Genomic DNA, 27,924 nt, shown 5'->3' on the forward strand with positions numbered 1-27,924 from the left:
AAAACATTTTTGATGACGTAACTTCCTCGTACAGAATCAAAACGTGACGAAATCAGAAGCATTGGAAATATTGGATTTTTCTCATATTGTTACATGGAGAAAGTTTCTTCTGAAAAATTTATCTTCAATGCCGAAACTGTCCCCAACTATCATAAAAGTCATCTTTTGATCGCAGATGCTATAACTTCTTCATACGGTATTGAAACGCGACGAAATCAGAAGCTTTGGATTGGATAAATTACAATCTAACTTTTTCATAGATAAATCACTTTCTGAAAAACTCATTCTCTCTTTATAAAATGCCCTCGAGTGTAAATAGATCAAATTTACCCGTTTTGACCAGAAAACTAGTACCACCTACCATGGATGTATCAATCCACTCCATGTACACCATGTAGAGACATTGAATACTGCCATATCACCACTTTCGGCCACATTAAGGAAAAACATAAAACACCATATCTTTCATTTCGGTTTTTCTTTCTCTTTCTTGTTTTAGATTAGTATTTTCTTTTGAAGTCTTGTACTTCTTTCAAGTTATGTACTTCATTTCATAATGTCATGATCACGTCTCTGGTATGTTTAACATCAACAGAGATAATAGATCACGTTTCTGGTATGTTTAACATTCAACAGAAACAATAGATCATGTTTCTTGCTTGTTGAACATCAACAGAGACAATAGATCATGTTTTTGGTATATTGAATATCAATACAGACAACAGATTACAACAACATTATACATTTCCCTTTGTCTATGAGTTACTATCATTTTCCTTCATCTTTTTCAATCCTTGCATCACGTTTCTACAAAGAACATATTTAAAAGTCCTTGGAGCGATCGAGGTAAGAAGTGTGATCCCATCTCCTGATTAGAAGTCAGAAACATTCTCTTGAGTCTGGACGAAAGGGGATTTGTTGCCAACAATTAGTCGTATCTTTATCGTCAGTGTATTGTCACCCTTTCAAAGATGGAGGACCTAGGATTTCAGGAAGGGAGTGTAGGGTGATGGACAATTGTGAGAATAGAGGAAAGGAATATCTCATCCATACCATAAAAAGAAAAAAAAGAAAAAAGGGCAGAGACAGTGGGGTAATGGAGCAGCAAAGCAAAGAGGGCTATAACAAGATATTTCGCGAAGGCCTGTGAAAGCACGGGAGAGGAGATTTGGGTAATCACTTGGAAATGGGTTCCAGTCCTGACCTCAATCTAGCTAAGTCTTGTAAGGAAACAAATTATTTTTGTTTAGACTTTCAAATTTTATAAAATGTAAATGGGCGCGAGATTTGGATGTCTAAACCCAATTTTTTCTCATTTCTCCCTTATGATGGAATGATTATAGGGTTTCCTGCGGTTATGGGTGTTTTTTCCTTTCTACTAGCTATATCGTTATCATTGGATTTTTTTCCCCCAATTTGGTGATGGAGGGCCATGGAATTTTGGGGGAGGAAAGGGTGGTAAACTGGGATCCGACTCCTCTCCTTAGTCTTGATCACCTAGGTTTGCCCATAACTACCTAAACAATCGACATGTGTCAAAGCGGTGATTCAACAATTGTGCTTCTACTGATCAGAACAGAGGGGTCAGTGCCCAGAATTGTTGAATCATCTCTTAGACACATGTTGATCGCCCGGATAGCTATAGACAAAATATGAGCGGCAACGCCTCAAGAAAGGATCCCATCCGTTGAACAGAAATGAGATCAGAGAGAAGGAATATCTCAAGGGTGGGGATTTTGAGAAGGTTAGTCAGAAGGGAGGTAGGGAGGACTGTAACATCGTTAAAGTTGTCTGATACGAGGAAGTTGCAGATAACAAAGAGTGATGGTGAAAATGATTACGAAACAAAATAAGGTGGTGTTGCAGAACATTTGAGAAAGGTTGATCGTAGATACAATAAAATAACCCACTGAAGTACCCAGTTATCCGCAAAACAAATGGACGACTAAAATGAACTATAACTTTTTTTGTTTTTTTTTTCTGATCAACAAAAATACCAACTATAACTTGATCAACGGATCAGACCCTTCTTTTACCTTTTTATTTCTTGTTTGATTTTGTCCTTGGGGTTTCTTGGGGTTGGGGTAAATAAAAGGCTAAACTGCAATTGAGGGTGTCAAATTGGAATCGGAACCGAAAACCAAATTCAGTTCTGGACTGAATACCCTGAACCAAATCCAACCCATTATAATATAGTTAAATCCCGAATCTGAAATAAGTATTTATAATTCGATTCGATCCAGATCTGGATTAATGCCAAGAATCGACGGTTCTAATCGAAATCAGACCGAATAACTTAATGTCATTTTTTCCTCTTTAACTAAAAACTTGATGTAACTTATATGAAACCTGACATAATCAATCACCTAAAGGATAAATCATCTAATAGAGTTTCAATTATAGTCCAACTCTAAAACCATTTGTCTATCAATTATCATTTAGGAGATTGATTGCTCAGGATCATTAACGATATTTAGTTTCAATCACCTAAATGATAAATCATCTAATAAAGTTTCAAGTAGTGAAATTAATGATATTAAAAGTTCAATAGATGATCGATCGCTTACGATCATTTGACATGGATTCATATCCATTGATAGCTCATGATTTTTTGTTCATTCTTTTGTTGGGGAAGACCAATAACTTAGTGAATGAGTATTTATATATTTGTCTTCTGAATAGCAGCTGCATAAAAAATTGAATTTGAAATTGGATACTGGAACCAAATAAGAACCAAATACAAAAACCCGAATAGGAACTGGAATCGGACTGAAACAGGATAGGTCGGGTACAAGTACCAATTTTCAAAACCGAGATGAGACTTGATCCGGTTCTGAATCACACTAACACTCCTTAGAACCAAAATCGAAACTGTACTGAATATCTGATTCTGGACCGATTGACACCCTTAACTGCAATCACATAAAATTTGCCAAATAGAAGAAAAGTAGAATGAGTTGATTACTTGATTCCCTTTCGAAACAAAAGGAGTGAGAATAAGAGAAAATTATTGTTTATTTGTTTATTTTTTGGATGGGGGAGGGTGTGCAGGTGGTTTACACCAGCAGATATCCAAGGTCCAAATATATTCTGAATATTGATTTTGTACATCTAGGAGGTTAACGAGCTAAAATAAGAGATGACATCTCAATCTTGATACAAAAAGATACCATTCCTACGAGGACATCTTAGCAGTACTCGTCCTTGGACTACATCTTCAGTCGTCAACGATTTTCTTGAAAATGAATCAATCAAAGAGATTTAGGCTATGTTTGGTAGCCAAGAGAAGAAAAGAAAAGAAAAAAGAATCTAAAAAAGAAAAGAAATGAAATGGTGAGAAAATAAAAAAGGATATGTATGTTTGATTACTAAGAGAAGAAAAGAAAAAAATTCAAAAAATTTAAAATTTTAAGAGAGAGATAGACACATAGGAAATCATTGTATAATCAGTCATTTTTTGTCTTATTATGTTCTTAAATTTTCTCATGTTTTCTTGTGATTTTTGTAAGATTTTTTTTTTGAGAGGAAAAGAAAACTTTACAATTTGTAAGAGGAATTTTGAATTTAAAAAGTAAAATCTTCTCTTAAGTGAAGACATACTAATACTATGTTTGGTAGCCCATAGAAGAAAAGAAAATAAAAAAGAATCTAGAAAAGAAAAGAAAAGAAAAGAAAGGAGAAGAAATGGTGAGAAAATAAAAAGAGTATGTATGTTTGGTTACCGAGAGTAGAAAAGAAAATAAAAGAAAAAATTCAAAAAATTTTGAATTTTAAGAGAGAGATAGACACATAGGAAATCATTGTATAATCATTTATTTTTTGTCTTATTATATTTCCATATTTTCTTATGTTATTAGTAAGAAAATTTTTGAGGCAACAAAAGAAAATTTCACAATTTCCAAAGGAAATTTTGAATTTGAAAAGGAGATTCTTCTCATGGGTGAAGACATATTAAGTGTAAAGAAAAATTCTTAAACCAAGGAAAAAAATACAAAAATTATACTTTTTTCTTTTCTTTTCTTCTCTTAACTATCAAACACAACCTAAGTGCAGAAAAAAATTCTTCACCCAAGTGTGCTTTTTTCTTTTCTTCTCTCCTCTTAACTACCAAACACAGCCTTAATAAAAAAAAAAAAAATAATACGTTTGAAATCCAATCCCAATCCCGCAATGCCGCGGGAACAAAAGGTCCATGAAACTATGTGAGTGAGTCACTCACTTCACATTCACCAAAAAACAAAGGAGTCACTCACTTCACACTCTCACAGTGTCAGTCACTGGGACCACATAAAGCTTCCCGAAGAAGCATAACAAAACTAAAGCTGACGCTGCACTCATTGCAGCATCTCCTCTTCCCTATTCCTTTCTGCTGTCTCACTCAAGTATAGTGATATTCTTTTATTTTTAAATTTTGTGTGATCACTGTTCAAGGCTTGCTGCCCAAGAAAAGCAATCTTATAAAAGACCACAGCTTCAAATCCACATTCCCCACCATTGCACTGTCTTGATTTGCTCTGCTTCAGTGTTGGTATCGTCACCTTCAAGCTAGCTGGTAGCTCTGAGTCCCAATTACTTCGTTATTGATAGATTTCATCATCTCTCGACCTGATCAAGAAGGTCAGTCTTCCTAACTCATCTTCTTTTCAAATTTCAATGCCTGCCTTCGAGCTTGAGTTGATTGAGATGAAATAGCTTATTATCTTCTTGCTTGTGAATCCTGTGATGAAATGTAGAAATTTAGTCTACCTTTGTTGTCTAATTCACTTATGCTTGGTATTGTATTAATAACTATTGGTGACTGTAGCATAATCAAGGTCCCTTATTCTATCTCTCTCTCTCCATATCGTTGCTTTGTAATAAGATTTTATTGTAGTTAAAAAGTAGAGTAGAGAGAGAAAGGCTTTAAAGCATATACATTAGTTCTGTGTTAAAAAGCTGCTATAGTCAGTTATTTATTCCAATAAATTATGGGTTATTGGGTCTGATGAAATGAATTTATAATCTAAGTCACAGTAACTGTAGTTTATAATGGAAATGTAGCTGAATATAGAATTTGAATTAGGTTCCATAAAGGGGTTGTAAGTCCCAACTTTTTCCAGCTTTCTTCCTTCCCCTTGAACTTGAAGCCGATTGAATTTATAATCTAGGTGACAATCACTTTTTTCTTGATTGAATTTCCCCAGTTTCCATCCTAGAAAATTTTAGTATGGATGATTTTCTATTTTTTACTTTACTTTTCCTTTTGATTTCTGAATGTTCTTATGTGTGTTTCTATGTTTACTTCAATGGCTTGAGCTGAAAGAATTTAGCTTTTTATTTTTCTTTTTAAATGTGTTCCTTCTGGTTAACGATCTCAAAACCCATAGAAAGGACTTGAGAAGACACAGTCAGTTTGTGAAGAACCATTTGAAGATCTGATCAGATCTTAGGAAGATGGTAAGTAAATGAGGAAGAGTGAAGTTCACTCTTTGTTAAAATCTGTGTTCCGAGACTGGATGATTGACCCCTGTTCGTTAGTGCTGCTGGGAGGTATTCAGATGTGTCTTCTCTTTCTCGAGTCCCGGGACTCAGATTCTCAATCTGCAAGAACGAATCACGCACCCTATTTCCCTAGCTTCAACCTTCAATTTTTCTCTGTTCCCAAACAGGGCTGTTGCATTCTCTGCTCTAAAACTTCAGTCTCTCTCTTCCCAACAAGCCCAACAAAACTTTGGAACCTGTAACAGTTGCTCACTTGTTCACTTAATCAGACATCTGGATAGCAGTCCTGAACTCTAATAGTTGAAACAGATGTGCTGAACTGCCATCGGCTAGGAGTCGGATCAATGGAACACCGCACCCAACACTATTGTTCCAATACCAAAGTTTGGATACCATAGTAGTTACTTAACCCGTCATAAGGGTGGAAGTTTGGTCCTCACAACTTGAATCCACCTTGGCTTGCCTTGAACCCAAACAGGGCTTGGGCCAAGTTTTTTTGACCCTGAGGGATGGTTAGGATTGAAAAACCCTAACCTTTGGTCAGGGTTGTGTCGGGCTTGGGTTGAGGCCTTAGCCTGGCCCAATCCGACCAAATCAAGCCCAAAATTTAACCTTGAATTTTTATATTAGAATTTAGGTCGCTTGTTGGTATTTCCTTTTCTATAATTTTCTAATGTATAGGATATGAATGGCAAAATAGGTCAATCAAGATTAATCTAACCATTGCAGAAGCCAGGGTCAATCCAACTCAGCCCAACCCAACCCAACCCGACCCGACCCGACCCGACCCAACCCGGCCCTGATAGGGTCAATTAGGGTTGGGTTGGGTTGGGTTGGTATGAACTTGTCAGGGTTGGGCCTGAATATGAACTTGGCAGGGTTGGGTTGGGTTGGATCTGGGTTGAATTTTGAGGACCTAGGGTGGGTTAGGGTTTTAAGAAACCCGACCCAACCCGGCCCTCTTTCACCCCTAACACAATTGCATGGACACTTACAGTTGAACCAATTTCCATTGGTTAAAGTAGGAATTTGATTAGTTTCCAGGTTATCCCTATATTTAGGGGTTCATGACCCGGATCAAAGTGGGGATATTGCAATTTGGATACTCTAGATGAGTCATGTGATATAAATTCGTCCATATTGGGAGATTTGGTCGGAGGGAGAACTCTTATTCAATTTTTTTAATTTTTATCCAGATCTAATGTACCCTGTAGGATGATTTGTACAGTTGGAATGAGGTCTAGGAATATCAATCCATGCAGTGATGTACCAATCTTAGTGGATGCACCAGATGGGTAATATCATATGAATTCGCTTATATTGAAAGATTTCAGTAGATTGGGGATTCTTACTCGTATGATTTTTTTACTTGATTGAGATCTAGTGGATCTTGTAGGATGACTTGTACAATTGAAATAGGATCCAGAAGGGTGATCCAATTGGTGACATACCAATCTGGATGCTTTTGATGGATCATACCATATGAATGTGATCATATGGAAAGATCAGATCAGATCAGGTATTCTTACTGATTTGATTTTGTTCAATTTTGATTTTGATCTATTGGACATTGTAGGTTAACTTTAACAAATGGAATAGGTTCCAGGAAACTTGATGAAAGTGGTGATGTACCATTCTGGATGTTCCAGATCGATCATACCATATAAATTCGTCTCTATTGGAAGCAAGGATCGAGAACTCGATCTTGAGGTCGGTTTCAACCCAGCCCAAAACTTGTGTAACCACTAACTAGGTCATAATTGGTACTTTTTCTATGCTAACTCGAAATCTTGGTTTCGAAGTTTAGAAAGTGTATTTTGGCTTTGATTTTTTGTGTATTGCCTATCTTTTTTTTTTTTTTTTTATTTTATTTTATAAACCTTATCCATTAATTTTTTTCACAAAAAGAATACCCAAAATGGAATTTATGGTGTTGACCCAAGTTTGTTAGTGTACGCCGAATTGTACACAAGTCTTATTAATTTAATATAAACACTATGTCTAAGTATAACTTAGATACTAGAAATGTAAATATGTAATTAAAACAATCAAACATACTTCAGAATTGAAAAAGAAGCATACACGATAGATGATAGTGTTACAACATTCACCACACAATTCCACAAGTAGTTTTTAGGTGACTCCAATCCACGAGCTATGTACCACTAAAGATGTCATAAGCGCTTATCTGAATGCAACACATGAATCCATGACATGTTTTGGGCACAATTGTTCTGAAATTTCATCACTGACCACCTAAAATCTCCATCATCAATATGTTGAAAGTATCTCAACTTAGGGAATGACTCATTGAGACTGTAAGGATGTGGAAGTTGGACACATGGTTGAGATGGATATCTGAAGATGTCGACAAAAGGCGACTCACCACTTGAACCACCCCCATGATACCAAACAAACACCGGAGGCTGCCATCAGTTACAACTTGAATGAAGAAACTAAAAACAAAGAGAGCAGGGAGTAGGGGACACAGAGAGTAGTGAAGGTTGACTGAGAGCTGAACCACCGATGCTTCAAATGAGGGAATGCTTCTCCTTTTATAGATCCCGGATTTAAGTGGTTCTTAAGTCCGTGAACAGTTTCGGTAGAAGGTGTACAATTTCGGTAATGATAGTGACGTCATCATGTGTGTCATGACTGATTTCATCTTCTAGATTCTCCTTGGTTTATCCAATTTGTATCAGAGATTTAACCATATTTGGTTCAAGCCTGGTTTTGGCTTGGTTACGCCTATAATTTTATTGCCCACATAACTCAGGGTAGGTGGAATCGAGACCTTTTATCCTTCCATTATATTGTTAATATTATGTTGGATTATAGAGTCATAACTTTTTGTAGAAGTATGATCATCGAGATTGATTAAATTGGTATCCAATGCTACTTGAATGGCAATAACTCTCTAGGTCCATCAAAAGTTACAACTTGTTAAATATCGTCTAAAAATTGATTAGCTTATGGTTGCGTTTGGTAAAGTTTTTGTCCCAAAAACAACATTTCGTGTCAAAAACGGAAATTTTAGTTTCTGTGTCAAAATGTCGTTTTTTTTTTTTAACGGAATTGGAACGACGGAACTATATTTTGTCGTGCTGTAAATTTTTTTTTTCACTTTTTGTATTAAAAAAAAAAAAAACCATAAACGCACCAAACACTTTATTTCATTTTTTCGTTCCCATAGAACGAAAAAAACTCTAGAAACGTTTTTTTAGAATGTTGTCAAACGCAGCCTAAGTTTCTTACTAAGGGCTAACCATATATTCAATATTAAGATTGGTGCAAAATAGTCTTCTTCCATCAGTTACTTGAGTAGTATATTGGAGGAGGATGTCCAGAGCTTTTCTTCTCAATTGTAGCAAGGCAGATTTCCAGATTTGGCTGCCATTACTATCTTGAATAATTTGGAGGGAAATGTCATCGTCAATGTTGGGGGGTCCAATATATGAATCTTGATTTACAGTAGAGAGGATCCAAATTTGATATGGCTGATAAAATCGTTCTTTCTCTCCAACCCAAAGGAGAAAAGATGTAAAAAACCAAACCAGAATAGAATTGCCATTCTTTGATTATATGGTAAATCATTGTTCTCTAGGATTAAAATCTCAACAAAATATAATCCTTAGACCAAATAGATCACCATAGATAGATTAAGAACACTAAGAACAATGGGATAGAAACTATAAACAATAAAAGCGTACATTGGTTGGGATCCATAGTAAAGCAAAGTGTAGCAGAAAACCTTCTAATCCACATAGCAAGGTATTTCTCCTCTATTCTCCTATGATCATTGGCTAGATGAGGAACCTGAACGTATAAGGGAGGAAGCCACAAGAAACCCGGTCTCTTTCTCTTTCTCTTTTTCCCTCTCTCTCCAAAATGCACGTTGTGAATAATATTAGGGTTAGAGGAGGGACCTAGCTTTCTATTTATAAAGTTTCCTAATAGACCCACTCATCACAAGTCCAATAGTTAACTAAAGCCCACACTAGCCAACCTATATTAAACTAATTAAAACCCATATGTCTCACTTAATTAGAGTAAATAATAAGCCTGGTTTTATTTAAGTATAAAAACCCAATTAATAAAAGCCCACATAGAAATATTATAACATTCTCCCACTTGGGCTATATTAATTGCCATCAATTGTCGAAAACTTATTTGGTCCTTAAAAAAAAAAAATCTCAGGCTAATCATCACCTTAATGCACGTGTCTTCAAAATGATCTTGAGACATCTCTAATAGTTAATCTTGTCCCATAGAGTCTCAAAACACCGAATCATGGCGGTAACTGCATCTTGTAAATGACACAGAACCTTCTATGGTCATGAGAGTCCTCAACTCTACTAACATTGATTCAATATGGTAGTGTGGCAACTGGATAACACATACATAATGGTTCCATATGTGTAATCCCCTTTGTTAGTCGAATTTTCTCTCTCTTAAGTGATACAACCACATTAGAGAAAATTCTTTATAGTTCCAATGAACCTGTATGTCTTATTTTTAATAATTCGAGTTATACTTTATTTGTTATAAGACATATCTTAAGGCTAATAACTGAATGTCCAGCCTTTGCTCAAGGTTAACACATACCTAAAGACTTCAAACATATATATATATATATATATATATATATATAACATGCTAACATATAAAACACCCATGTGTTATATACAATAGTTATAACAACACTGCATTTTATTTAATAGAATTGCATGTAAAAGGCAGTTAATATATAATCCCAAAATTACCAAAAAGGTAAAAGTACAGATGAAACTTTTATTACATAATAGAGCAAAATAAAATATCTTCCACTAAACAACCGCATCTCATGATGCTCCTAAGCCCATGCTAATGACATGTCTCTAAAAAACACAAGGACGAAGGCATTTAGTCAGGGGATCAGCTACCATATCATCTGTACCAATATGCTCCACTGTGATGTCACATTTCTTAACCTTTTCCTTTATGGTCAAATACTTCACCTCTATATGCATAGACCCTGTGAATTGGAACATTCCCAGATTTGCAATCCAGCATACTGAACCTCGCCAGAACATGATCAATATATGCCCTTAGAGAAACACCTAATAGTCGATGAGAATGATCCCTATAGATCTCAATGCCAAGGATAAAAGACGCATCACCAAGGTCCTTCATGTTAAACTCCTTAGATAACAGTTGCTTTGTCTCATGCAACAGTCCTAGATCAGTGCTTGCAAGTAAGATATCTACATAAAGTATAAATAAAATAAATCTGCTCCCATTGATGTTGTGATATATACACTGATCTACTTGGTTCTCAACAAAACTGAATGAAGTCACAACACTGTCAAACTTAAAATACCATTGTCTGGAAGTTTGCTTAAGCCCATAAATAGACTCATTAAGTCTACATACAAGATGATCAAAACCATTCACCGTAAAACCTTCAGGTTGAACCTTATAGACCACCTCATCAAGGTTTCTATTCAGAAAAGCTGTTTTTACATCCATTTGGTGCAACTCCATATCAAAATGAGCTAGTAATGCCATGATTATCCTGAAAGAATCCTTTGAAGAGACTGGGGAGAAGGTCCCATTTTAGTCTATTCCTTCTCTTTGAGTAAATCCCTTGGCTGCTAGTATGGCTTTAAATCTCTCAATCTTCCATTTGGAATCCTTTTTAGTCTTATACACCCATTTGTAACTGATGGGCTTACAACCTTCAGGTAATTCAACAAGATCCCAAACATCATTATGTTTCATCGATTGCATCTCATTTTTTATTGTGTCTAACCATAAATCTGACTGAGGACTAGAAATAGTATCTAAATAAGAAACTGGATCAATCATACAACCGATGTCATAGTCATGTTCTACCAAATAGACCATGTAGTCTGGTGGTATAGTTGACCTCTTTTCCCCTGTTGGATCTCCTGAGTAGAGCCTCCACAACCACATCCTGAACCTAAGGAATCTCAGTAGGAGCTATATCAACATGTTCCTATATCTCAATAGGTGTAGTAACCGGTGTAGTAGGCTCTACAACCATCTGAATAGGTAGAGTAAATGATACAGTCATCCCAACCTCACTACTGTTCTCTATAGTCTGAGAACAACTACCATTCTCAGCCACGTCAAGTTCCAAAAACTTTTCTGTCTATGATTCCACAATTCTAGTACCTTTGCAAGGGTTATAAAATCGATACCCTTTCGAATGATCAAGGTAAGCAACAAAGTAGCAACGATTAGTTTTGGAGTCCAACTTCCTCAAAGTTGGATTATACAACCTAACTTCTGCAGGACATCCATAAAATCTAAGATGGTTCAAATTGGGTTTCCTTCTAGTCCATAGCTCAAAAGGAGTTAATGGAACAACTTTAGTAGGAACTCAGTTAAGGATGTAAAGGACTGTCTTCAAAGCCTCACCCCATAAAAACTGAGGTAAATTTGCCCTACTAACCATACTTCTCATCATATGCAATTATGCCTTTCGGCCACCCCATTTTGCTCAGGACTTCTAGGCATAGTAAATTGACCTATTATCCCAGAATCCTCCAAGTATTTAGCAAACGGGCCTTTAAGTTGTCCAGTATCATCATGTTTACCATAATACTCACCACCCCGGTCAGATCTAACAACCTTGATGACTTTTCCTAACTGTTTTTCGACTTCAGTCATAAAAATCTTAAATTTATCAAGAGACTTAGACTTTTCCTTAGTCAAGAACAGATAACCACATCGGGAATAATCATCAATAAATGTGATGAAATAAAATTTTTTATACAATGTAGCTGTATAGAGTCCACTGATGTCAGTATGAATAACCTCTAGTAGGTCAGAATTATAGACTCTCGACTTCTTCTTTATCTTGATCATTTTTCCTTTATAACAGTTTACACATATCTCTAGGTCATCTTCAAGAGTGGGCAGGCTGTTAGACTTTATCAACCTTTCAACTCTTTCCCTAGAGATGTGACCAAGCCTTTTATGCCACAACATGTAAGACTGTTCTTTAGGTAAAGGCCTTTTTGGGAACAATTCTTTCAACATTATAAGAGACATAAATATCATGAGGAGCTAAACACAATCTATATAGTCCATAAGACATAGTACAGTAACCAACCTTATTTGAATTGAAGAACAAATTAACTATAGCGTTCTTTATTTCAAAATGTTAACCACACAAGTCTAAAACTGAAATGGAAATTAAATTCCACCTAAAGGGCAGTATATAAAAGGTGTTTCTTAACATCAATTTGAAACCAGAGTCTAGAATTAAAATAACATCTCCCACGAATTCCATGTTAGTTTGTTCGTTGTTCCCCACAATGAGCTTTGATTCATCCTTATTTGGCTTCCTCCGATTTATGAGCCCCTGTATGGTAAAAGCAACATGGTTAGTGTCATCGCTATCTAGCCACCAAGAACTGGATGGGGCTTCTGATAAATTGGATTCACAAACAAGTGTCAAAGAATCATTACCTGCATGCTTACGGTTAAATAATCAAATTTTGTATTTGGGGCATTCCTTCTTCATATGACCCTTTTTCTTACAAAAGAAGCAGTGGCGACCCTCCTTCTTAAAAGAGGATTTCTTAAGACCCAAATTGCTATATTGACCAGACTCCTTATTGATTTCCTGAGCAACTTTATTAGTATGAGATTTATACTTTTTACCTATATGAAAACTGGAGCTAGAAGCAAACAAAACTCTGTGGGTTTTCTCCTTCTTCAATTTTTCTTCCTTAGCAACAACTCTAGAGATCAAGTCATTAATGGTCCAGGTTTCATCTTGGGAGTTATAATTGGTTTTGATGATCCCAAATTCAGAAGGAAGGTTGTTTAAGGCTTGATGAACAATGTAAGGATCAAGTAGAGAAATATTTAAGACTTTAAGTTTGGTTTGATAATTCACCGTCCGAATGATATAGTCCCTAACACCTCCAAAACCATCATACCTTAAATTGAAAAGTTAGAGTCCCTATTTTAGCATTTGATGAGACTCTGTACCTGAGTGCTACTGCATCCATCATCTCTTTAGCAGTGCAATTAGCAGACAAACCACTTTTTAGGTGATCTTTGATCGACCTCTTCATGGATAGTAAACATATCCGATTGCTCTTTACTTATTCAACATACACCAATTTTTCATCATCAGTGCTCTGATAAGTAAGATCTGCTGGTTTATTCATAATAAGGGATTCGTGAACATTTATCATTTTCAAAGCAAACAATACATCCTCTTTCCATTTCTTGAAATTGGACCCTGTAAGAACTTCAATAGTAATCATATTATTATTTATAGAAAATGTGACTAAAAAATAAACAATGTATATCATTAGTATAATGTGAGTACCGTGTAACTAAAAAATATATAAGTACACTAATTGAGAGTTCACAGACATCATTATGTAAACACCTTTGGGCTGAATTCATAACATGCGGTTGCAGAACCCTCCACATATCAGTGGCCATGAAAACATATTCCAACCTTTGGGTGTATAAATTACTTGGGTTAGTCAATTTTCAACCTATGCTATATGTGTGACCCTCTAAGTACTAACACACAATCACCTCCTTTGGGTGTATGACCATGTATTAGAACTAGAGACATCCCACTATCATATAAGACTGATATTGCACAAATTCGATTAAGAAGACCACTTTGGTGGCTACAACTTAATCAAAATTATGAAATTCTCTCATACCGGGATATACTTAATATCACTCATATTAAACCAAATAATATGTAATTTTAAACTTGAAGACAAGGGGCTAAAAAATTATCCCTAAAATTACATTAGATGATAACAACATTGTTTAATACTTTAACTATCCATTAGGATATATGTTCATTTATTTTTTTAATCCCATGAACAATACCATTGGTACTATTCATCCTTAATAATTAGGATTTTAAACCTAATAATCCTTATTGATTAGGGTTTCAAACCTAATAATTCTTAATCAATTAGGTTTTAAAATAATCATTTTTAATTTATGGATTTAATCCAAAAATTATAATCCATCACTCATAAATTTGATTAGGGTTTTAAACCTAATCACCCATAATCCATGGATTCAATCCAGAAACTTTAATCTATCTATTGCAAACATGATTATGGTTCTAAACCTAATCTATGGTGGCTCTGATACCACATGTATGATTAAAATCTCAACAAGATATAATCCTTAAACCCAATAAATCACCATAGATAGATTAATAATATTAAGAACAATGGGATAGAAACTATAAACAATAAAAGCGTACCTTGTTTGGGATCTATAGTTAAGCAAAGCGTAGTGGAAAACCTTATGATCCACATAACAAGGTACTTCTCTATCCCCCTATGATCACTGGTTAGATGAGGAACCTGAACGTATAAGGGAGGAAGCCACAAGAAACCATGTCCTTTTCTATTTCTTCTCTCTCCAGAATGCACGTTGTGAATAATATTAGGGTTAGAAGAGGGACCTAAATCTCTAATTATAAAGTTTCCTAATGGATCCACTCATCACAAATCCAATAGTTAATTAAAGCCCGCATTAGCTAGCCAATATTAAACTAATTAAAACCCGTATGTCTCACTTAATTAGACCAAATAATAAGCCTGATTTTATTAAAGTACAAAAACCCAATTAATAAAAGCCCACATAGAAATATTCTAACATGTTCTGATCATTATGGGTATATGGTGAACAAATTCTGTATGATCTGGTTGAAAAAAAGTCGTACACAAAGTCCTCATTCAATTGTGTGGATAACCCAGGGGTCAGTAAAAGGATAGAAGAAAGCTTTTAAATAATTATTTTAAAAAAATAATGCCTTTAGATATTTTTGTAATATTTATTTGAAACGGTACTAATTGTCTTTGATACATTTTTTGTTTGATGATTTTTTAACATTCCCTTGGTAGGAGATGTTTTTCTTTTTCAAAAGACAAATTCGTTTAATCTTATGAAATATTGTATTATCATGGGAATTGGTTAAAAATTCTGAAAGCTTGAGAAAATTACTTATTTTCTCATAAGATATATCATCTTCGAAATTAGTATGGATTAGTTTTTCAAAGACTAAGTTATGAAAATTGATCATCTTCAAAATACTGGGCTTGAGTTTGAGAAAGATTAGAGAGATTTTATCTAAAAGCTTTCTTCTTTTCAGCACAATGAGTCTTCCTGATTTGGTTAATCTGGTAAGTAAATGTCATTGGGAAATCCATGCTGTCATTGAAACTTTGTGAGACAAAATTCAGAGACTTTTGTAAGCTCTATATGTGAGCTGAGGTTTCGGAGTTTGATATTGTTTTGTAATTGACTCACTTGAAGGTATGTCAGAGATTCATATGGGTTTGTGCCCATTGAATTTGAGAAATAGGGGTCCAATGCTGCTAGGGTGTTCCTTGCGTGGGAAATTGTGAATAGCTCAAAAACAGGGTTAAATCCTTGATTAGGATTCCTGGGGGAGAACTGAGTATATTTTGACCACTTGTATTTAGAGAATCATTTGGTAGCTCAATTTTCGTAGCGGGTTTCTATACGAACCGGTGTTTTCAAAAGATTGGCCAAAAGGCTTTGGAGTAGTGGTTTTGCTGGAAGTTTCCTTTGATTTGCCTTCGCCTTTATTTATTGTTATCCATCCATCATTGCTAGCCGGTTAATCCATGGTCGTCTAAGATAATCTGTAAGAAATTTTTTGGCGTTGTTAATATATTTAATATCAAATCTATATTGACTAATTTCTTTATACCAGTTAATACGGCTAGTGTTTTCTTTGCATTTCTTAGATTTTAAAAAGTCGTGAACTGCTTGATTATCAGTTCTTATTAGAAATATGTCTGGAATGAGATAAATTTGAAACTTTTGTAGTCCATAAAGAATAGCTAATATATATATATTTTTCAAATATAATATAATGTATTTGAGTATATGTAAATTTTTCAGAATTGTATTCGCAAATTTGCTCGTCCTTTAGGTTTTTTAAAGGTTGAGCTTTTAACACTGCTTCCCAATGTTCAGTAGAAGCATCTGTTTCTAAAATGAGAAAATCACCTAGGGATGGGAAATAAATGGGAGGAAGGCGTGTTATTTCTCGTTTGATATTTTAGACTATTTGGATGCTAGATGGAGTCCATGTCCATTCGACATCTTTATATAATTTTCTTAATAAAGGGTTTTCCTTTTTAGACAGGTCTTTAATGAAATTACGATCATAATTAAGAATTCCGAGAAATTGCTATAGATGACTTTTGTCACAAGTCTATTAGAAAATTCTTTAATTTTTACTAGAATGTGATCTTGTAATTGTAAACCGTTTTATGTCTATACAAGCCCAAGAAAATTAATAAAAGTTTTTTTTTTTAATTCAATTTTCTTAGGATTAAATATTATTCCAAGTTTTTGGAATAAGAATGACACATGTTTTAGATGATTTTGATGTTCTTCTCTTGTTCGAGAAAAAACAAGTATATCATCTATATATGCAACAACAAAAGGTAATTCCCCAAATATAGAGTCTATCCATCGTTGGAACACTTGGGGGTTGTATTTAATCCAAAGGGCATTACTGTCCATTGGAAATGTTTATTAAATGGTACACTGAATGTTGTGAGTTGTTTACTCTCAGGTGTTAGTTTTATTTGTAAAAAACCTGATTTGCAATCAAATTTACTGAAAAATTTGGCCTTTTTTGCTTTATGAATAAGAACATCTTTTCGAGGGATAAATACCCATCGAATATAATATTCTTATTAAGCCACTTGTAGTTGATTACCATACGTGCTTTTCATCTCGTTTGCTCAGCATGGTTTCGTACCATGAAAGCAGGGCTAGTGTGAGGGCTTGTAGAAGGTTCTATTAGTTTGAGATTTAATAGTTCTTTTAATTGTATCTCAATTTCTTTAATATCTTCTTCAAAGTATAAAATTGGTTTAACTCTGATGATTTGGTTTAAATCAAGCTGAATATGAAAAAATCGTGGACTTTTATCCCGTAATTTGAGTGGGCTGTCACTGAAATTATCAAATAATTCTTTGTAGAGACAATGTGTAGGTTCTACCGCCATTGTTTGAATTGGCTTAGGTTTAAATCTTTTTTCGCAATAAAAATTATAGCGAGGTAAAATGAGTATTTCTACTACCTGAGAAGAATATTTTAATTTAATAGAATGTGGTAATACTGTTAAAGGTAGATGATTTTGTAAAAAAGTGTTTCCTAATATAAAATCACTATGCATGAAAGGAAAACAAGTATTTTAGGAATAATAAATTCTATTCCATATAATAAATGGGTATATTAAGAACTTTATCTTTCAAAGTAACAACAGGGCCTGATACTCCATGAACATAAATTGATTTGTCCAATTTTGTCCAGTATTGTTCAGGGATAGCATGTCATTAACTAACCGCATGAGTAGGTCTGGTATCAATGAGAATGTCAAGGCTATATTCTTCAAATTGGGGAAATTTAAAGATACCTTTGACATAACTATATTTATTTCCTTGATTTAAAGATAAGATGATTTCTTCTTTATTATCCAAGGAATATTTATAAAAAGAAATCATTTTAAACTATTCAGATTGAGTATCTGAATGTTTAGTAGGATTGTATCCCCTTAAAATGAAGGAGGAAACCAATCAAACTAATCCTCTGGAGCAAACATGGACTTAAGTCCAAACATCTTCGTTTTGATTGTAAAGCGTGTCAGCTTTGGTCTCACCTAGTCACCACCTCATTTGCTCCTTAATAGCTGTAGGGAAAATCCATGATTGTACTTTGTAGACGAAGTTTTTCACTTGTCTTTCCTTCTCTACCACATCTATCACATTTCCTAAGATTTCCCATATCTTTTAACATGAAATCGATGTAGTGTGCCAGTCTCCCCTCTAGGCACCATCTCAAAAGTCCTCTCCTGACTTTTCTCTTCCAACGGCTCTCTTCTAGGAGCCTCTATCAACCAAGTCTTTCCCGAGGCGGCCTCCAACAACACCCTCTTCCCTTCTCAACTTTTCTCTTTCTGAACGTGTACTTCCATCTCTCTCTCTCTCTCTCTCTATATATATATATATATACCAGAAGAGGCCTAGGGTGACCGAACTAATAATGTTGAACTTCAAACAGCAAGTAGATAATTTCTGAAGAACTATTTTCTTTTGATGCCTCAGATCTGCTATTATAAATGATTATTCTCTAATCAGAGATGAATAAAAAGATGGATCTTGATGATAATAAAACAAATAAAATTCAATCTATGAATATGAGATATCTAACAATTCATCTAAACATGTAATCTCCCTTTTACATACAATAGCAACATACATTCCAAAATAGAACTTAAAGAAGTATTGAAAGGAGAACACTAACATAGATACCGAATGCGATCTTTGAAGTCGAAAAGCCACAAGTATTACTTGAAAGAAACACTAATAACAATTTACAGAAAGAATTTCTCATAGACACAAACACTTAGAAATCTTGGAAAGAAAACTATAAACTAAACTCAATTTTTTCTAGATTCTTGAAGCCGTGGATGAGAGGGCTATTTATAAGCCAAAACGGATTTCAAAACTTCTATTTTGACGAAGGCTTCCTAGATGGGCCTGGATAAGGATGGCGTCGGACGGAGGAGCTTGCTTTCAGGAGTGGAAATCTGAAAAGATAAGATTCCCTTATCTCTTGAAGATTATGAAGGCTGATAACTCTTCGAGATAGTGCGAATTGGGGTCCATTGTCGGCTGAGTGATAAACCTTTTTAAGAAAGATGCCCTAGCATTCCACGTGGTATAATCACTATTTTCCTGAGGAATCTTTTAGAAAGTGGGTGAATTATTATATTGCCCACATGTGACGGTCATTATAATGCGCTTATAGTGCTGCGTAATGCATGCCAAAACGTCAGTCTGACTCAGATGGCACTAGGTGTGGATGCTTAACACCTGGCAAGAGATGAAATGACTTATCGCCTAGCAAGGCACCGGGCCAAGGTGTAAAGAGGCCTCATTTCCCCCCCTAATTTTTTTTATATATCTCTGGCCTCTGAGCTTCTTGAAAGCTTTTTCCCTTGAGATTGATGTTTGGAGTTGAGGAAGTTGAAGATGTTGTTGGATCAGGATCAGGCTCGAATCCAATAGCTACAAGAATTCGAGCTTGAATTTGATCATTGGACATGAAAGGATACTTCTTGTTGGCTGAGGCGATTATTTCGGCAAGATGAGATTAAGCCTCCTGCTGAGATAAGGAGGATTCTTTTAAATGAGAATCTTCACTAATGCCTCATTTAGGCACAAACTTTGATCCTATAATTAGGGATATATCGAACTTGTCCCACCATTTGACGAGGAGGTGGTGCATTAAGGTAGGGACATAATCCCATTTGTTGAATTCGTCTAAAGATATAGCATAATTCCATTTAAGAATCCATGGAATTTCATATAACAAGAAGAGTTGGACAAAAAGGGATCTTGGGTCCAATGGCTTATTAAAATTTTGAAATTTCTGCAAAGATGCTTTGATCTTGAGGGGCTAAAACTAATGGCAGGGAGGTCCCCAAGAGAAAAACCATCGGAGGGACCAATTGGGTACACCTGATAAGGTGTGTTGAAGGCAAAATTTTAAGAACCAAGTGTGGGAATCCTGATCATTCTGATATAATAAGACAATTTCCCAAGCTTTGATGTAGTTATTATAATCGTATAACCTTAATTTTAGGCCAGATATATCCTGAAATTGTTTTCGAAAAGAATTAGTGGGACCCCATTCACGATAGGAAATAATATTGAATAGTTGGAGCTTAGAATAAGCTTTAACGGAAGCATTGCGATAAGTATGCTGAATATAAGTAGACTTAGTCTCAGTGAGAATTCTTTCGAATAATAGTCTTGTTTTATCACCATAGGACTAGGAGGGATGACGATGGTCCCTTAGACAGATAGTTGCGATTTCTGAGGGAGTTCTTATGAGATGGATATTTTCCATGGTGATAACTCAAGTAATACTGGTTTTAATAAAAAGGAGAGTTATTTGCAGCATGAATTAAGGATGCAAGAGACTGAAAAGAGATTGGAGAAGGAGAAGATTGAATTTTTTTTGATGAAGATACCGAAAGAGTCATATTGGGAGAAGCAGGTACAATAGCCTTATTTTTAGGTTTTGGAGTCCTGTAGAAATTCACGAGTTAGAAAATCAGGTAAACTGTTAGTCTCACCAATGGATATGTAATGGCCAAGAAAACGTATCCTTGTTTGGAAACCTTCTTTATGATAGTTTGAGATGTTTCCAATGCTGGGTAATGTCCTGAGAATATATAAGGACATCATCTATATAAACAATTAAAAACTGAGAATATGACTTGAAGATCTAATTCATTATGTTTTGAAACTCTAATGGGGCATTCTTCAATCCAAAAGACATAACATTCCATTCATACTGAACAAAAGGGACAACAAAAGCCGTTTTATATAAAAGGCACAACTTTACCTTTCTCAGTCATTTTATATAAAATGCACACTCAGTTTCATTTGAATCGTGATAATTTGAGTTCAGCTTATCCTCCTACAAGTTCATTAAATAGCCAAAAGTTCTACAGATGGGATATGAAGTGATTTTTGACTGATTTGTTTGTTTTGATTGCATCATCTTATTTTCTTTGAAGATTATAAATTACTTCTCCTTCATATTGATACTTCTGCACTGCCATGATTTTCTCTGTTTTCATTCTCATGGATGTCCTCTTCACTTGAACCGATATTGCCAGTAATTTTCTTTTCCTCTTTGCTTTAATCAAATTATTCAATTAACATTTTTTGTTGAGGATTCCTAACTCAATCCTTTATGAATGAAGGGGTTAAAATTTAAGTTATGTCTTCAAAAAATTTTAGCTGAGTTTTAGTAGGCAAAGATATTAACCCGTTTTCTTATAAAGATTTTTAAACCTATTCCTTGTTCTGAGAATTGGATGTTGGTCTTTCTGACTTGCTCATGGTCAAACGGAAGCTTGTCTTTATTTATCTTGTGATACTTTTGGTTTACTTGCTTCTTTTTTGAGTTAATTAGTGCAGAAATGATAAACTTCATAGTTGAGCTTGGGATGTTGATTATTTTTTTCTGCATTGTGAGTCTACCTAGTGTTTTGCTGGAAAATTTCAATCTATAAACTTGAATTGGAGTCAAACTGAGAGGACTTTCAAATTTACTTGCATTTTAAGTCATATTTCTCTTCTACTAAATGTCAATTCTTTGTTTCAGCTATGGAGAGAAATGAAAAGTATGTGGTTGTCCCTCAAGTGAGCTTTGGTGGATTTGACAGAAATGTCACAGCACTAGAACTCACGGATTTCTTAGAAAATGAAATTGGAGTGGTATGGAGGTGTAGGTTGAAGTCATCTTGGACTCCTCTGGACTCCTACCCAGACTTCAGCATCGCAAACATGGAGGAGGTTCAAAAAACGGATGACTACAAGAAGGTAGTACCTCATGCCTTCGTGCATTTTGTATCTCATGATGCTGCAATGACGGCACACAATGCTGCTGGGCGTTCACAGCTTTTTCTGAAAAATCGTCCTCTGAAGGTGAATTTGGGACCTGAGAGCCCATTTCACATTAATCGTCGGAGGAGGAAAATACATCCCTTCAAGATTCCTGCCAGTGTTGAGATTGGATCTCTCATTAGCCCAAATGAATTCCTAGTTGGCTGGAAAGGACCCACTTCTGGAGTTGACTTCCTTGTTGATCCTTTTGATGCCACCTGCAATATCCAATTTTCTAAGGAAACCCTTTTCGCAATTAAAGACACAAGGAGCCATGCAGTAATTAAATGTGACTTCAAGGTGGAGTTTTTGGTGAGGGACATCAAGTACTTCAGACAGTATACAGACATATCTTCAAAAATAATTTTGTTGCAGCTGGCATCATCTCCTCATCTCTATTATAGAACTGCTGATGATGACATCTATGATACAGTTCCATTTGATATGATGGACGATGAGGATCCTTGGGTCAGGACCACAGATTTTACACCTAGCAGAGTCATTGGTAGGTGCACTTCTTACAGGATCTCGGTCCCAGCCCGTTTTGGATTGAGATTGGAGAAGGCCGTGGAGTATCTAAGAGAACAGAGGGTACAAGAAGACCATCGACAGCGGGTAAGGATACGAGCTGAACCCAACTTTGAGATGGACTTATCAAATCATTTCTTCTGCGTTCAGGACAAAGAAGGGATAAACTTTGAGATTATGTTTTTGGTGAATGCTGTTATTCAAAAAGGTGTCATCAACCAACATCTGTTATCGGACGAGTTCTTTGAATTACTACGAAGTCAGCCAAGAGAGGTGAATGTTACAGCATTAACACATATATATTCCTATAGGGATCAAGTGTTTGATGCATCCAAGAGGCTGAAAGGTGTCCAAGAATGGTTGAAGAAGAACCCTAAGCTTCTCTTGAGCTCTAGGGATTCAGATGGTAATGCTGAAGTGAGGAGATTAATTATAACTCCAACAAAAGCTTACTGTCTTCCACCGGCGGTGGAACTTTCTAACCGGGTTCTAAGGAAGTACAAAGAAAAGGCTGATAGGTTCTTAAGGGTAGCCTTCATCGATGAAGGATTTAAGCAACTGAATACTAATGTTCTATCTTATAATGTTGCTCCTATTGTGATGGACATCACATCAAATTCCTACTCGCAGAAAACCAGAGTTTTTGAAAGGATAAAGACCATTATGAATGAAGGGTTTTATTTGTGTGGTCGGAAGTATTCCTTTCTGGCCTATTCAGCAAATCAGTTGAGAGACCATTCTGCCTGGTTTTTTGCTGAAGATGAAAATGTGAAGGTGAAAGATATCAAGAATTGGATGGGGAAGTTCAACAATAAGAATGTTGCGAAGTGTGCAGCTAGGATGGGTCAGTGTTTCTCATCCACTTATGCCACAATTGACGTTCCACAAAATAAGGTCAACATGAACCTTCCAGATATAAAGAGGAATGGATATGACTTCTCCGATGGGATTGGCAAAATAACTCCTCAACTAGCGATGGAAGTTGCAGAGAAATTGCAGCTTACATTTGATTCTCCTTCTGCCTATCAGATCAGGTATGCTGGTTGCAAGGGAGTAATCGCTTGCTGGCCAGGAAAAGAAGATGGGATCCTCCTCTCTCTAAGAGGAAGCATGAATAAGTTTGAGTCCAGCCACACAATCCTTGAGGTCATATCATGGACACGGTTCCAACCAGGGTACTTAAACAGGCAGATTATAACCCTGCTTTCTGCCTTGGATGTCCCCGATGAAATGTTCTCAAGAATGCAAGATACCATGATTTCTAAACTGAACCAGATGCTGGAGAACATTGATGTAGCTTTTGATGTCCTTATCTCATCATGTGGTGAGCAAGGACATACTGCAGCGATTCTGCTGAGTGCCGGTTTCAAGCCTCAGACAGAACCTCATCTTAAAGGCATGTTGTCATGCATAAGAGCAGCCCAGATGGGAGACCTTCTGGAGAGGGCTAGGATTTTTGTTCCCAAAGGACGATGGTTGATGGGGTGCTTAGATGAATTAGGGGTACTTGAGCAAGGACAATGTTTTATCAAAGTTTCAACGCCTTCACCACAGAATTGTTTTTCTAAACATGGATCCAAATTTTCTCAGACAAAGAATGTAGAAGTAGTCACTGGAATTGTAGCCATAGCTAAGAATCCTTGTCTTCATCCAGGAGATATTCGGATTCTGGAAGCTGTAGATGTTCCAGGTTTGCACCATCTTGTTGATTGTTTAGTTTTCCCTCAAAAGGGTGAAAGGCCACATTCAAATGAAGCTTCTGGAAGTGACCTTGATGGGGATCAATACTTTGTGACTTGGGAAGAAATTCTCATACCTCCAAGCAAGAAGAGCTCGCTGCCGATGGATTATGCTCCTGCAGAAGCCAAAAATTTGCGACGCCCCATCAATCGCCAGGTAGCTTTCTGCCTTCCCTTATTACTGTCAACATATGCCTCTGTTATAGTTACAATAACAAAGGTTGTAAATTTAAGTACACAATTGCATTGTCAGAACAAAATGTATAGCCGGAATAGCTATTTGGGTGGTATACTGAGAATATTACTTGATGCCATCGAGTGTCTGGGGCATTAATATGTTATGGCTTAAAGAATTATACTTCATATTTGGTCAACTTTACATCAGGGACTAATAATGCATAATATAACTTCTTCTGCCTCTCTTTCCCCCATATTATTATTTTAATGTTTTATCACCTTTATGATGACCATTTGTTGATAGTCCATTTTTAACTTCTTGAGACAGAATCAACAATCTGACTAGATTGTTTAACATTCTCCCAAACACACATGCGCAGACCCAAAAAATCTGATACATTAATATATGACGTATTGAAATAAAATGCATAGTTCACAAGAATTCTCAAAAATTGATTTGCCTGGCATTTCCTCTAAGTTTCTTATGTGTGTTGATGTTTCATATGTGTAATATTGCTGTGATGTCTCTCATACTTCAATCCCTTTGTTTTTTCTTAGGATGCACAATCACTTGTTGAGTTCAATTGAATGGTACCAATTGATTAAAGTAATATGCAGTGTTATTGCTGCTGCATTGCAACAGTTCTTGACATAATGCTGCTTCAGAAATAGCTGAAGTTTACCTTCTTCCTCTAGTTCCTTTTGGCCTACTACCTTTCATCGGAAAGAAAAAGAAAATTTAATTTATCTAGGCCAGATTACTATTTATTATCACCTTTATCGTGACCATTAGCAGATTGTCTACTACTTTTTATGATCCACATAGTAGAACTAAACAAGCTAATGGATTAAGTTGAACCCAACCTCTTTTAAATGTGTTGGGATAGGATTGAGTATTGACCGACACACCAGGAAATGGAATAATTTACCTGATCACAGTGGTGAAGCTGTTCATTGCCACACCTAGTATTAGAACTGGAACTTACAAAAACTCTCTTCTGGTTGTGTTGGGTGTTTGTGTAACAGGACATAATTGAATTTTTCATGAAGACCATGGTGACTACGCAACTGGGTATGATCTGCAATGCTCATGTGGTTCATGCAGACCTGAGTGATGACGGTGCCTTGGATGATAAATGCATCCAACTAGCAGAGCTTGCAGCCACTGCCGTAGACTTTCCAAAAACTGGGATACTTGTACGCTTGCCCCACCTACTCAGACCGAAAATTTATCCAGACTTCATGGGTAAAGATGAGAATATGTCATACAAGTCGGAAAAGATCTTGGGAAGACTATATCACCAAATCATAGATGCTCCAGATGAAGAAGTGGCGGAAAATTCAGACCTGACAGCTGAAGACATTCCTTTTGATCCGGATCTTGATGTTACAGGTTCTGCAGGTTTCATCATGGATGCCTGGAATCACAAGTGCAAGTATGATGGGCACCTGAGTGCTCTGCTGGCCCAGTATGGAGTTAGCCGGGAGGAAGAGGTGGTGACGGGACATATATGGACCATGCCCAAGAGCAAGAAGCAACGGGAGCTGAAAGAGCGACTTGGTGTTGCCTACAATGCACTCAGGAAGGAGTTCAGACATGTGTTTGAAAACATGGATGAGGATTTTGAGAAACTCACTGATGATGAAAAGAATGCTTTGTATGAACAAAAGGCATCAGCGTGGTACCGGGTGACTTACCACCCTGAGTGGGTGAAGAAATCTTTGGAATTGAGAGACTCTGAAGGCAATGGTACCATATCGGCAATGCTTAGCTTTGCTTGGATCCCTGCAGATTACTTGGTTCGAATTAAGATTAAACATCGAAAGAATAACATCGATGTTGATACCAGTAAGCCCGTCAATGCACTTCTGAGCTACATTTCTGATCGCATTTGACTAGGAAGTGTGAGGCTATTATTATAAGCTATGTTTTCAGGTTTCAGGTCAGTCTGTTTTATCAGCCTCCTCTTTGGCTCCAAGGCCACTCTGCCAATATCTTTTGCTTTCTAGTATTCCAAACTTTGTCTCTCTTTCTACTATTCCTATGTGTGACTTTTGCTTTGAGGTTTTCAGGTACTAATCCCTTGTATTGATCATCTTATTCTATGTATTGAACTTCTTAGCTGAGATATCTTCTATTCTAAATCTATTACAACGTTCTCTACTATTTAAAAGGGAGTTGTTTTCCTTCCATGCTTTCCCACCGAGTCTTCATCTACAAATTTTGAGGTTTAACTTTGGGAGAGAAATTCCAGGCATTAACAGTGCTTTTGGTTTTAATTTTGCCATATGGCAGTACCTGTTGCTCTTTTTCAAAATGTTCATAGGTTCAAACATAGTAATTACAGATCGACAAGGAAAGGAAACAGGTGACATTCTGGCTCCCCTCTCCTTAGCGGTGATCGCCCAGGTCCCTCTACTTAGTGGTGATCGCCCAGATCTTGCCCATAGGTAATTGGGCCATTGTCACGTGTCCAGGCAACAATCCAATGGCACCCAATGGAATGCGGAGAAAGAGGTGTCGATAGAGATGAGGAGAAAGAGACATTAGGCACCGTTGGATTATCGCCTAGACACGTGGTGATTGCTTAGGTAGCTATGGGCAAGACCTAAGCAATCAGCCGCTCAAGAGAAGAGCCGAATCCTTACTTCCTATTGAGAGAAATTTGAACCCAATAACTACGACAAAGTTTCATGAGGACCAGGACATCACATTGTTCTGTCGGATAACAGATGGTAAATTCATAGCCCAGCAAATGATTAGTTCAGACACAAATATCTACTAAAGACATGGCAAACAAATTGAAATGTTTTGAAATATTTTTTTTTTTCTTTTCGTTTCTTGGCTTCCAAACATAGCCTAAAGAATGTCTACCCTACGCATAGACAGAGTAAGGGAGAAGACTAATTGTCTAGCCCAGTTGTTGGGTAAGGGGGCCAAGATGTGTATGGGACTGCTACTGGACTTACTTTTAACCAGCCTGATGAGCCCATTGAAAATGCTCTAGCTCATTGGCTACAACTCCCAAACACTAGCATCAAAAATCTCTTTCTTAGAACTCTTAATAGTGAAAGCCCCACCTTTTAGCCTCATTTTCTGTATGGAAGTTAGCGAGGGTCTGGTTTCTCCATCGACGCCTATCCAATGGTTCTCCAGGACAGTTCTAAATAACAGGTTTTCTTTGTCTTGGAAAAGAAAGAAGGAGAGGTCTTGTGGTAGACTCTCTGTTCCGTCCCATCTTCCCCCCCCCCCCCCCGCGCCGCGCCCCCTCTCCTTCCTGCCTATGGCCTGGTCAGTAGGCTGTTGTGAATATGACATAACAGAGACAAAAGAAAGAAGTGTAAAAAAAAAAAAAAAAAAAATTATCTCATCATCAACATACATTGAAGACGTGGAGTGATACAACACCCATTACCTAGTCAGCTCACATGATCAAATCATAGGAATAGGTATTTAAGGGTATTTATGTAAGTAGGTT

General features: G+C 36.3%; 1 protein-coding gene across 2 annotated transcripts; it reads left to right on the top strand.

The window, feature by feature from the left end:
• Positions 1-4,445: 4,445 nt before the first annotated feature.
• On the top strand, positions 4,446-26,612 carry LOC122081923 (RNA-dependent RNA polymerase 6-like). 2 transcript variants are annotated; one of them, XM_042649336.1, is made up of 3 exons: positions 4,446-4,617; positions 21,721-24,425; positions 25,472-26,612. In XM_042649336.1, exons 2-3 carry the CDS (start codon positions 21,723-21,725, stop codon positions 26,339-26,341), a joined length of 3,573 nt encoding a protein of 1,190 aa, XP_042505270.1. In that variant the 5' UTR covers positions 4,446-4,617; positions 21,721-21,722; the 3' UTR covers positions 26,342-26,612. The 2 variants fall into 2 exon arrangements, with proteins under 2 accessions (XP_042505270.1, XP_042505271.1); XM_042649337.1 differs by lacking the exon at positions 4,446-4,617 and adding an exon at positions 6,392-7,191.
• The last annotated feature ends 1,312 nt before the right edge of the window (positions 26,613-27,924 follow it).

The sequence above is a fragment of the Macadamia integrifolia genome, chromosome 6 (genome assembly GCF_013358625.1).
Source record: "Macadamia integrifolia cultivar HAES 741 chromosome 6, SCU_Mint_v3, whole genome shotgun sequence".
NCBI lineage: Eukaryota > Viridiplantae > Streptophyta > Magnoliopsida > Proteales > Proteaceae > Macadamia > Macadamia integrifolia.